At 39.3% G+C, this 13,413-nt stretch overlaps 1 protein-coding gene across 1 annotated transcript in view; it reads left to right on the plus strand.

Annotated features, from left to right (window-relative positions):
* Window positions 1–5,418, plus strand: part of SYNJ2B (synaptojanin 2 binding protein) — a 48,826-nt gene extending 43,408 nt beyond the window's left edge. Inside the window, exon 4 of the mRNA XM_011726523.2 lies at window positions 1,115–5,418. Coding sequence (XP_011724825.1) covers window positions 1,115–1,255 — 141 coding nt within the window. The 3' untranslated portion in view covers window positions 1,256–5,418. The remainder of the gene's footprint in view (window positions 1–1,114) is intronic.
* The last annotated feature ends 7,995 nt before the right edge of the window (window positions 5,419–13,413 follow it).

A 13,413-nucleotide genomic window follows, 5' to 3' on the forward strand; every position in this document is an offset into this window, starting at 1 on the left:
GCATGGGAGAATTTGTGCAGTAGATAAGAACAAGTAAATATAGGCACACACTTCAATATGATTACAATTCTTTTGGAAGGTATGTGAGAAGTTATTTCCAGTGTTCACTTGTAAGGAAACATCCATAAATAATTCCTAATAAAAAGGACCCTGCTGTTCAGGGAATTGTCCTATCCCTAAAAACCATGCCTTCCTATTGAGCATGTTCTTTCAGGACAGCTCATCAGCAAATGAATGAAAAACGTAGAGGTGGAATAGAGGGTATAATGGTATTTCGTGCAGTCTTGCCTTTCAGATTGAAGTGTCAGTTTTATGAGTGTAATGAGGAAGTTAACTCTAACTGAAATACGATGGTGCCATAATTATTGCAACTTAGCCACTAAAAGTTGATATTAAGAAGAGCTACCCTGAAAACCATCACTAAAATGAAGACCATCCAGCCTCAAAAGGAAACACTTAGCCAATAGAAAATTATAACCACCAGGATATAATTTCTTTTTACTTTTTTACATCTGTTCCATATAGATTCACCTTCATCTCTCTCTAGTATTACCAATGAACAGATGAAGGGCAAAACCCCATCTTTGGAGGGAGTTGGGTGCCTTCTGGGATTTGGAAAGCATTTTTCAAGTAATGGCACTGGACCTGTGTTGGTATTGCACCTATGTTGACATTGCCCACGTCTGCTCTTACTACATTTTGATGACTGATTATCTAAGTAAACATTTCCAGAAAGATCCCCCGTCTTCCTCACCAAGTAATATCCAAGTTCTCTATAAGATCATAGGTTTTATCTCATGTCTTCATTTTCCTGATACGATATACAAATAGCAAGGTAGAGGCAGTACAGAAACAGAAATTACCTGACTTGCCTTCAGGGGTCCCTTTAGGTCAGCAAGGTTAAATGCCTCCCCATCAGACCTATTTTCTTTCCAAAGATCCTGTGACACTGATGAATCAGCTCAGGACAAAGAGAGGACTCCTGCTAGGTATTGCTGGGGGTTACAGTTTTGGGTGGTCTAGAGTCTACAAACCCAGGTGATGTATCAACCTGGGAGTTTCAGTTGTAAACACACATTAGTCACCAGAGTTAACATTTTTCTTTCCCTTCCAGTTACAGGTGCAGAATGGACCTATAGGACATCGAGGTGAAGGGGACCCAAGTGGTATTCCCATATTTATGGTGCTGGTGCCAGTGTTTGCCCTTACCATGGTAGCAGCCTGGGTTTTCATGAGATACCGGCAACAACTTTGAAAAACTTGCTCTCTTTCAGTACTCCCAATGAAGATACATTTCACTCATCCTCCATCCCTGCTATTCTGCTATGTCTTTCACTGTCTGCATAGCCAGATTTGAAGTGACTGATACCCACCCCAAACCTTGCTGTTCAGAATCTCCAATTCTTCGTATTCTAATGGGAAAGTAAAGGTATTGTTTGAAGGAAAACTGAAGAAAAGACTTGCTTAGAACAAATGAGTTACATGTTTTACTAGGACTTTCGATAGAAATTCAGCTACAACCCAAAGAGAGAAAGATTGAGTCTTCGTGTCACCATAGGCAATATCATTTTTCTTAGCTGGCATGCCATAAAGACCAGCTGTGTGATATTAGAGGAAGAAAGGATTTTTCTTTTTAATGATCTTCCTTGGGAAATTATTGTGGCCTTTATTTAATTTCTAATTACATACCTGGGTGCCTATATCAGACAAAGGAGAGTAAGAAGAACATTTTTACTTTTTTAAAAAAGCAAATACACATATACACATACATATGTAAATATTATAGTATAGTGATACCTATGGAGAATTAAAGGTGAGAAAGCTACTTTGTGGTGTCTAAGTTTCTGATAAAAGGGATGATCTTAATTGAAGAATTTAAAGAGATACTTAAAGAGCAAATGTAGTAGGAGCAACAGAGTGAGCCTTATAAGAGGACGTTCAGTCTCATTTATTAAAATAATGACTGAGACTGGGAGAGGTGGCTCACACCTGTAAATCCCAGCACTTTGGTAGCATGAAGTGGGAGATTGCTTGAGTCCAGGAGTTCGAGACCAACCTGGGCAACATAGCAAAACCTCATATCTATTTAAAAAAAAATAGAAAAAAAATGTAGTAACTGAAACAACTAATTAAAAATCTTAGAAGAACAATATTTCTTCTTATAACAACCAACTATGGTGGGTTATTATAAGGTAGATTGCCGTAATCCAGCGCTGCTCACATCTAAGAAACTGTGAGGTGTAAAGGTAAATTGTACCAATCTCTGGGCTGCCCTAGTGAATTTGTTGATACCTCACAGTCCTGTTGAAGAACAGTGGAATGACTGTGGTAAGGGCTATGGTGCTGGGGCCAAACACCCCAGCACGAAAACTCCAAAAGGACAGAAGATAGGATAGTGCCTCCGAGGTGGCACCTGAACCCTCTCAGGCTATCTTTTTGGTTCTAGTACCAAACAAACCTGAGGGAAGGAGCTGCCTCCCTGGCAGGATGGGCATCACATCAACTCTGCTTCATATTTAGTTAAAATGAGGCCGGGTGCAGCGGCTCACACCTGTAATCTCAGCACTTTGGGATGCTAAGGCAGGCAGATCACAAGGTCAGGAGTTCAAGACCAGCCTGGCCAACATGGTGAAACCCCATGTCTACTGAAAATACAAAAATTACCTGGACATGGTGGCGCATTCCTATAATGCCAGCTACTCAGGAGGCTGAGGCAGGAGAACTGCTTGAACCAGGACCTGGGAGACCGAGGTTGCAGTGAGCCAAGATCACACCACTGCACTCCAGCCTGGGCTACAGGAGTACATTTTTTTGAGATGGCTACTCCATCTCAAAAAAAAAAAAAAGGGCGGGGCATGGATTGCTAGTATTTTTGAAAGGCTTTATACACTACATACGGTTTTTAATTAATCAACCTTTTTGCAGCAAGAGGGAGGAAAAGAGTTTTGTTTGCTTTAGGAGGTAGGGAAATGTGGTAGGTATTTCATGCGGCCTAGGAGGAAGATATGAATGAATGGATACTACAGAATGCCAGTGATATCAATAAGGTGGGAACCATCCTGTTAATGTTCTTTTAAGGCTGGTTTTAAGCACTGTGGGTAGCTGAATTTTCTAGTTTTAAGAAAATCATTTCCATTAACCAAATATATTGGCCATACTATAGGCCTTATATAATTTTGACAGCAAGATTATCAGGACTCAGGCAATCAATTGTATTTCATTTCTAGCTTGAACAGTCTAGTAATTAAACAAATGTTGATTGGACATCAGCTTTGTCAAGACACTTTTACAAAGAAGTACTGTGCATATCCTCCATCCCATAGGGGTTTTGGGTTCCAACTGCAAAGAGAACACTCTTATTAGCCACATAGGTAGGACAGTGTAAGTAGGGGTCATGTTTATATTACAGACCGCAAAAGAGAAAAGTTACTGAGAACTGGGGCATTTGAGAAAGTTATGTGGAGGAAAGGGACAAGTTAAAGACCCTTAAGGAGCTCACAGCTTAGTTGAGAGAATTCATAAACAGGTGAGAAGTTAAAAGTATATCAGCAGGCTAAGTGTTGAAAACAATATTAAAGGGGTACCATGCAAAACACGATGCAGCAACAAAGAAAATATGCAGATAATCATCACATTTTCACACCTGTAATCCCAGCACTTTGGGAGGCCGAGGCGGGCGGATCACAAAGTCAGGAGATCGAGACCATCCTGGTTAACATGGTGAAACCCCATCTCTAGTAAAAATACAAAAAATATTAGCCAGGCGTGGTGGCGGGTGCCTGTAGTCCCAGCTACTCTGGAGGCTGAGGCAGGAGAATTGCGTGAACCCGAGAGGCGAGCTTGCAGTGAGCCGAGATCACGCCACTGCACTCCAGCCTGGGTGACAGAGGGTTACTCTGTCTCAAAAAACAGCAAGTGAGAAAAGATGTCACATAATGGCATCAGGCTAGATTGGAAAGGGAAGGCTTTTAAAAATAAAAGGTCCAGTAAGACCTTGCCTCTGGGTCACTATTGGTATAGGGAGAAACTTGCTTTAAACAGTCCTGACATAAAGTGCCTTTTGACATCAATTTTTTAATACCTATGAGACTCACTTAGACAACTGGACTCATTGTAGGTTCCCCAGAAAAACACAGACAGTATTCCAGTTGTCACTCCAACCAGCCACACTAGGAGGGCACAGCCTCTGGTACCCTTCCTGTTTCTGAAGGTATGTACAGTGGCTTCTACAGCAAGCCTGCTTACCTCCTAGGATTCACCTCATGGTTTGGACACTAATTCCTGAGAGAACCTTGAGACGCACAAAGTGAAAAAAATGTCAAGCAGGAATGAAAGCTCTAGTTTTTTGCTTGTTGGTATATGTAAATTTGTTTAAAAAGTATTCATCCTCTCCTGTCATTGGTAGAAGTTTTGCTTTGCTTGATAATAGGGATTCTGATGTACTCTTATAACTTAGGTTTTCTTAGAAATTAAATAGCATTTAAGATCAATGTAATACAGTTTTAAGCAGGTACACTAATTATATTATTGATTCTATATCAGAATCCATTATAGGTTGTAAAAAAATTCATGTTCTTCATAGATTGAGTCTAATATTTCTTCTACAGATTGTATCTGATGTTCCTACTACCTAAATTATTACGTTCAAAGTTTTGAAAATTGAACAAAGGTATTTTTAAGTACTTAAAACATTTCTCTATATTTATAATTCTGTATTACATGTATAATTATAAGATATTGTTTGCTTTGACTATCTGTACTTTGTTTTCCTGTGAAGTTTCAACTTACGTGTTCTTGATTTAACTTAATTGTTCCATGTAGCCATGTATAATGGAAAAAGGCAGTTAATATTTGTTATTGTGTTCTATGCCAGGGACTGTACCAAACTCTGATTGGTACATTATTTCATGCCTTACAACTCTGGGATCTAAGTATTGTCAGAAAGAGACTAAAAATGAGAGAAAAAATTACTTGACTAGGATTCCATAGGTGGGAATAATAGAATCAGGATTAAAACTCAGGACTTCAGATGCCAGCATCAATGATATTCTGTCACTGGAAGTGGTTCTCAAAGCAGGGTCCTGACAAAAGCATCAGCATTACTGGGGAACTTGTTAGAAAAGCAAGTTCATAGGCTGGGCATGGTGGCTCATGCCTGTAATCCCAGCACCCTGCCTAGGCGGGTCACTTGAGCTCAGGAGTTTGAGACCAGCCTGCACAACGTGGTGAAACCCTGTCTTTACTGAAAGTCAAACAAATTAGTGGTGCACACCTGTAGGCCCAGCTACACGGGAGGACTGCTTGAGCCCAGGAGATTGAGACTGCAGTGAGCCGTGATTGCACCACTTCATTCTAGCCTGAGCAATGGAGTGAGATCTTGTCTCAAAAAGAAAAGAAAAGAAAAGAAAAGAAAAGAAAGCAATTTCCCAGAAAAGAAAAAAAAAAGTCCCAGACCTAGTGAATCAAAAACTCTGAGGGTGGCATCTGGCAATCTGTGTTTTAGTAATCCTTCCAGGTGACTGATTCCTGCTAAAGTTTGAGATTCATTGCTCTATGCCTATCATCATTCCCTTTGCTCAGGTTAGAATCATCGGGAGAGCTTGTAAACGTCCCCATGCCCAGGCTGCACACAGATCAATTAAAGGGAACCTCTGAGGGTGGGACTCAAGCAGCAGTAAAATAAAGTTCACTGGGTGATTCTGGTGTGCAGCCTCAGTTGAAAATGTTATATAGCATTAAACCAGACACTATTTAATTAAACTAAACACTATTTAAATTATTAAATTACATACATTGTTTCAGGCAAAACAACAACAACAAACTTGGGTCTTTAGAGCCCAGCTTTCCGAGCTTCTGCACGAAGTAAGTGGAACATTCATTTCTTCCTGATTTGCTAAGGATTGATCAACCTCCAGCAAAATGTATGATTAGTGAGTGTTTCAGTTTGTGCATCTATTAAATGAGAACCAATCATAGAACATTGAAGTTAAAAAGGACCAGAGAGCTTCTAGGATGAATCTGTCATAGAGATGAGAACAATCAAGGCTCAGAGAGAGAAGCTAACTTAACTCTGATCAGACTTAGTTTGTTGCAGAAGTGACCTTTCTGTCTCATATTTGTGTCTTGAATATATGCATTACATGAATACACAAACTACCCATTTTATCTTAGTCTACTTCTTTCTTCTCTCTTTGGGCCTGAATAAAGACCAGAAGAACTGATAGACAGCTAAAAGATACTGCAAGCATCATTACTGGAATTGGGAGATTCCACAGAACAATCTGAGAATGATCTCATCAAATCCAATGAGATGTGTTATTCTGAGACTAATTCCGATAGTTCTAAACTAGAGACTTTTTTTTTTTAATGGTGGACATTGCTTTTATTGTGTAAATAAGCAATTTTTAAAGTATATTTAAAGAAATGAAACTAAGGAAGTACAGAGGCTGTCAAGTATGTGGGGAAGTGAAGTTCATGTAGTTTCCATGTGGGGCCCCATAAAGATTTTATTATAGTCAATTTTAGAGAAATTTGTCCTTGGTCAGATGAAGGTTTTTTCCTTTATTCAGCAATAGCTGATGAGTGCCTACTATGTGCTAGGTGCTGAAGATACAGAGATAAAGAAGACTTAGTCACTCTAAACTGAAATTGCCCAGCATATGAAAGTGGAGGAATATTTGTAGGTGATTTTGATGTTAAAGTATTTTTCTAACATCACCTAGAAGTAGAAGATTGAGTTATGAAGCTCTCTACCTCTCACCTATAATAGTTTTAGAGTTGGTTGCTATTTTGGTGTAAGTCTCTTTTGCTGTTCCTCTTTTAACTGCAGATCTTTTTGAGACCAGCACTCACATCCAAAAGGGCAATTGTGGTCAAAAAGAAGACAGCATTTTAAGGAATTCTGATCAGAACCAGATTATTTTTTTTTTTTGAGATGGAGTCTTGCTCTGTCGCCTAGGCTGGAGTGCAGTGGCACCATCTCAGCTCACTGCAACCTCTGCCCCCCAGGTTCTAGCGATTCTCCTGCCTCAGCCTCCCCAGTAGTTGGGATTATAGGTACGTGCCACAACGCCTGGCTAATTTTTGTATTTTTAGTAGACAATGGGGTTTCAGCATCTTGGCCAGGCTGGTCTTGAATTCCTGACCTCGTGATCCACCCGTCTCGGCCTCCCAAAGTGCAGAACCAGATTCTTAACTGCCACAGACTCTTGTATTATGTAATTTATTTACAAAACACAAAGCACTTGATTTGCGTAACTAATGTACTTGATCATATATAAAACCTATATTTTGAGAAAGCATTGCTCCTTCAAAGGAATCAAGTGATAGCAAACAGTCCTGTTCCCAGGTTTTCCTCACTGTTCATGTTCCCTTTGTTCTTGCAGGGGGAGAACAAAAGGGGCGTGGGCTAAAGTTTGTTCTCAATGCAAGTCAATCATTAACCAACAATAATTTACAAAAGAACTTTGTATTTGCTGTAATCATTAAATTTAGTTACTAAGCCCAGGAAAAAGGGTTAGTCCTTCCTAGTTTGTAGATTAGCAAATGGAGATGAATAATTGAATCCTATTTTAATCTTTTATCTGCAGTAATCTGGCTTCTTATTACTGGATATATTTGCATTTTACCTCCAGGCCATGTTAGTTCTTAGAAGATTATTTTCCTCATGAACCTTATTTTGTTTTGCTTCCTTTCTGCTTCGATTCTAATGTCACATTGCCTACCTGGATGTAAACAGCAGTCAGTTTCTCAGATCAAATAGGGCCCTGTAGCAGCTTGGAAGACACAGAAGACACACAGACATAAAACTGTATTTATTATCCTGGGACTGTCACTACAGATTAATTATGTTAATGAGGCCATCAAAATCTATGGTAATCTTTCAGGCTTTGCTGTTTGATACCAGATACAGCACATGAGATAATAATGTGTCTAATTGTGCCTAGCCAGTATTGGTATTTAATAAAACTTTGTCATTGAATCTTTACAATCTTTTTTTACCTTATTTTGAAGACTGTTGATTAAATATCTCCTTTTTTTTTTCTGCCAGATGAGGGTTTTTTCCTTCATTCAGCAAATATCTAATAAGTGCTTACTATATACTAGATGTTCTTAGGGTAACACCTCTGACAGAATCGTCGAAAGAGGAAGAAATCTAAATGATCAGTTTGAGGCTTTGACATAGGAGATAAGGAACAGGACATTGATATCCTGTTAACAATTACTGAGCTCTTATCAATATTCCAGCTTTTGTTCTAAGGCCTTTGCATGTATAATATTTATTTAAGCCTCAAAACAACTCTTAAGGTAACTGCTGTTGTTATCTTCATTTTATAGATAAAAAGCATAGAGAGGTTAAGTAACTTGCCCAAGTTATACAGCTACTAAGTGCCAAAGCTGTGATTTAAACCCAGGCAATTTGGCTTCAAAACCTGCATTCATAACTATAGCACCTTACTGTCTCTACTTTCCATGGTACCAGGCACTGCATTAGGCTGTCCTTTTGTATGACTTAATGCCAAATTCTCTATCTATGCAAGGCAGTATCAATATTCCATTTTTATAGGTGAGGTAACTCGATGCTTAAAGAAGTTAATAACTGGCTCAAGATACATAACTAGTCAGTTCCATACCTGGGAACTTACTTCAAGCCAATGAGGAGTCCACTGCCCTTCTACTATTCTAGAAAAGTAAGGTTCACTATACTCAATTTGATTCAACCATGCTATCACATCCTTCCATTATGGATAATAGGAAATTGACTGCACTAGGTTAAATGTTTTATAATAGCAGTAGCAGTATCATTGTGTATTTATTCGCAATGTTTGAAAGCAGTTGCCACCATATACTATCTTACTTGTATCCCCTTCATCACCCAAAGCCTTATAAGATACATAGAAGGCAGAAGTGGGTTTGTGCCATAGGATGAGTAAGGACTTGTCAGAACTGAATATTGTTGACCTTTATTCTAAGTTAGTTTGCATATAGCTGACCTTGATATGAAGAGAAAAGGCAGTTTACATTGGTCATCATTGCTCTGTCACCCATGTTAAGCAGTTCAGGCCTGAAGTCAAATTGGTAGTCTATAGAATGTATAGAATGGCCTTGTTCTTTCTTGATAGGCAAAGGTGTGTCAGTTACCAATTATGTAACAAACCACTACAAAACTTAAGTGGCTTAAAGCATATTAATAATTTTTTAAAAGATTTTGTCAACTGACTGTTTCTTCTGCTGATATCACCTGGGATGGTTTTACTAATCAATTCTTATATTTTTGCTTGTTTCCTATTTTTTAATTTAGCTTTTATTTTGATTAATTCCCTCGTTATGCTTTCTTTTGTTTGTGTTTTTGGTTTTGGGCTTTTTTTGTTGTTCTTTTCCTTTTCATAAGTTGGATATTTGTTTTCAGTCATGTGCAATCATAGAACTTCATATGAAGTTTTTTCCTTTTTATTAACTACCATATAACATAAGTTCTATTTTGATATCCTCAGTTTGGGGGTTATTCAAAATGTTATTTAATTTGGAAGTGATTATTTTAGGAAACAGATTCATTTTTGAGGCATCAAGTTCTAATTCTATTAGATGTGCATTGTGTTTTGTTTTATAGGAGACTTTGGGTGTACAATGGTATTTGACTAATCTTTTTTTAAAAAACCAGTGGTAGACAATAGATGTTATTCAAGCATTTAAAACAGCACAAAGCACACATACAGACAGGACATTTTTTAATGGTTTCCTTTCAGAAAGTTTATCTTGACATAAAAGTGCACTTCACTTGCTCTCAATTCAAACATTTGTCTTCATATTTCTAAATACAAGTGTTTCTGGAAAGTTTTTTTTAAACATAAAGTTCAATAGATAAAATCCTGTTTCACCACTGACTTATATTACAGAAGCACCCATCCAGCTACCCAAAAAGGAAACCCTAGTTAATTAACAATATTTAGACAGAAAGCTTTCAGATAGGGCTTAACCCTGTGACAACCAGCAGGCTAGAGTTCCTGCTTTGCTCTACCTGATGCCATTTGTAATCCAGGTAATAGTGCACGTCAGGACATTGCAGTTGTCTTTGAATTTCCTTTCAGGTTCTTTTGTCTGTACAGAAGAGACCTCTGGCACTTTTGTATGGAATAGTTACCTTTGATTCTCTCCAAAGTGTTACAAAGCAGGTGGTTGTTTGGTTTGAGAATTACTGGCCGGGCACGGTGGCTCATGCCTGGAATCCCAGCACTTTGGGAGGCTGAGGTGGGAGGACTGCTTGAGCCCAGGAATTTGAGACCAGCCTGGGCAACATAGTGAGACCCTGTCTCTACAAAAAATGAAAACAAAAATAGCCAGGTGTGCTGACATGGACCTGTTGTCCCAGCTACTCGGGAGGCTGAGGTGGGAGGATCACTTGAACCTAGGAAGTTGAGGCTGCAGTGAGCCATGTATTCTTCATCCTTCACTGTATAGCATGATATGGGAAGATCCTGCCATTTCCTTGTTGTTGTTTTGCTTTTTGTTTTGTTTTTTTAAGACAGGGTCTTGCTCAGGCTGGTCTCAAACTCCTGGGCTTAAGTGATCCTCCCATCTTGGCCTCTCAAAGTTCTGGGATTACAGATGTGAGACACCACTCCTGGCTGCTCCTGTCATTTCATTTGTTTTTCCAGAAAATTATGCATTGTGGTTTTACACTATTAAGGAAGTCATGGAAAACAGAAATGTATTAGACATGGTCCCATTTACCCCATATCTTGTACTCCATAAAAAGTAATAAGGCAAATACAGCAGTAATTCTAAACTTGGAATGCTCATGATCACTATCATAAGAGAATGTGTATTAAAGAAGAAACAGTTAATTTTCTAGCTGAACAATATCAAGGACAATTTTAACTGGTTTCAAGTTGGACTGAACTAGACCAACTCTTACCTACTCTAGTTCTAGCCATAGAAATTAGATTGAATGGAGAAAAGGATTAAAATAAACCTTGGTGGCATGTTGACTTTGAGGTGTTAGAAAACCTGGAAGTGTACCAGAAGTCTTCCATGCTGTGATAAAATTTGAAGCCAACATGAAAGTGGAGTTTAACTAGGGAAAGAGGATGGAGCAGTGGTTGTCAGAGTGTGGTCCTCAGACCAGCAGCATCACCCAGAAGCTTGTTAGAAAGGCAGATTTTCAGGCCCCATCCATGATCTACTAAATCTGAAACTCTGGTGATGGGGCCCAGCAGTCTGTTTTAATGCTTTCCCAGGGATTCTGGTGCACACTAAAGTTTGAGAGTAACTGAGACAGAGGGAAAATGCGGGACTAAGGACTCCAGTATAAGGTTTGTAAATTTGAAGACAACAAAAAGAAGTCTCACCGTTGGAGGGAGCCATGGCAGTGAAACTTCCATAAAAGCCACAGGAGGAGAGAATTTCAAGGAGATAGTGTTGTCCAGTTCTACAGGAAATTTAGTTCTGTGTGGAATATTTGTACCACTTCCAAAGTGAGACCTTGTGTTTGCCTCTTACCTTTTTCTGAGCCTCAGTTTTTAAGATGAGTCTGGCATCATGTTCTGCCCCCAACTTCATAAGGTTTTTGAGTGAATCACATTAGATAGTAAGCCTAGCATGGTAGCACACACCTGTAGTCCCAGCTACTCAGGAGGCCAAGCCAGGAGGATTGTTTGAGCCCAGGAGTTCAAGACTGGCCTGAAAAATATAGAGACCCTGTCTCAAAAAAAAAAAAAAAAAAAAAAAATAGATTCAATGGCATTATCAAAGTAAACAAAGATTCATGAAGTAGCTAATCTTTCTGTTACCATAACCATGAATTCTGGCCATAATTATTTCTCTCTCTCTCTCTCTCTTTCTTTCTTTTTTTTTTTTTTTGAGACAGAGTCCTGCTCTGTTGCCCAGGCTGCAGCGCAGTGGCACCATCTCCGCTCACTGCAACTTCCACCTCCCAGGTTCAAGTGATTCTCCTGCCTCAGTCTCCCGAGTAGCTGGGATTACAGTCACGCGCCTTCATGCCCAGCTAATTTTTGTAGTTTTAGTAGAGACAGGGTTTTACCATGTCAGCCAGGCTGGTCTCAAACTCCTGACCTCAGGTGATCTGCCCGCCTTGGCCTCCCAAAGTGCTGGGATTACAGGTGTGAGCCCCTGTGGCCGGCCAGCTCTGGCCATAATTCTAAAACCAAACTTTAGGACTAAAGCTCTCAAGAAGACTGGTGTTTTTGTTTTTGTTGTTTTTGTTTTATAACAATGCTCCCATGTACTTGCATGAGTTAAATGCTGGTAGAGCAGATACCAGAGGATAATGTAACCTGCCTGGATATCAAGTACATACCAGTCCTCAGGGACTGGCATAGATGGTGGAGATGCCCCATTTCCTTAATATACATTTTTTTGAATCTTCTTACTTGGAAATGTGACAGTTAAGATAGCTGAGTCAGCATTTTAACTGTTTATTAACAGTGGAAACAGATGGAATTTGAGTCATATTTCTGGGAGGGCAACAGATTCCATACTGATAAGAAATTTTGTGTTCCCTTTTTGTGGGAATTGTAAAATGATAACAAATATCACTTATTCCGATTTAACAGATGGAAAAACTGAAGTATACAGTAGTGATGCTCAAGAGGGGCGCTATGCATAGACAATGAAATTTACCACCTATGCAGTATGATTTGATAGGTGCTTACATTCCTCAGGGTCACAGATTTGGTCCCCTGACAATCTGCCAGCATACTTGTAATTCCTGCTGTTCACAGTTACTCTTTCGGGGCCATCTCAAGGTTCTCAATAAATGCCTATTTGAGTGATTGAACAAACAAGATACTAAAGACATAAACTCCCTTAAATTGGATAGCTGCCTTATCTGAAAAGTGTAAGATTATCGACTCTAGCATTATTCTGAATATATGTATATGATTTAACCCATTATTAGCTACTATTTAGGTGCAGGGTTTTGATGGAGTAGTATCCAGTAGGCTGATGTTTTGTGTAGTGAAGATGTAGGAAAATGCTAGAGTTTTAGAGCAGTGCCTTTGGCTTCTAGGATCTTAGGGAAAGTAGGAGATGTGATATGCTTAACTAACCTGGATGCCATGTGAGATTTATTTATTTTGAAACAGGGTCTAGCTCTGCCACCCAGGCTGCAGTGCAGTGGCATGATCACATCTCACTGCAGCCTGGACCTCCTGGGCCCAAGTGATCTTCCCACCTTAGCTTCCCAAGTAGCTGAGACCCCACCATGCCCAGCTAATTTTTTGTATTACTATTTGTAAAAAATGGGGTCTTGCTTTGTTGCTCAGGCTGGTCTCAAACTCCTGGGCTCAAACAATCCTCCTGCCTCAGCCTCCCACAGTGCAGGTATTACAGGCGTGAGCCACCATGCCTGGTCTGCATGAATTTTGATATATCAAAAGGAAGTAAATAAGATGG

The sequence above is a fragment of the Macaca nemestrina genome, chromosome 7 (assembly GCF_043159975.1).
Source record: "Macaca nemestrina isolate mMacNem1 chromosome 7, mMacNem.hap1, whole genome shotgun sequence".
NCBI lineage: Eukaryota > Metazoa > Chordata > Mammalia > Primates > Cercopithecidae > Macaca > Macaca nemestrina.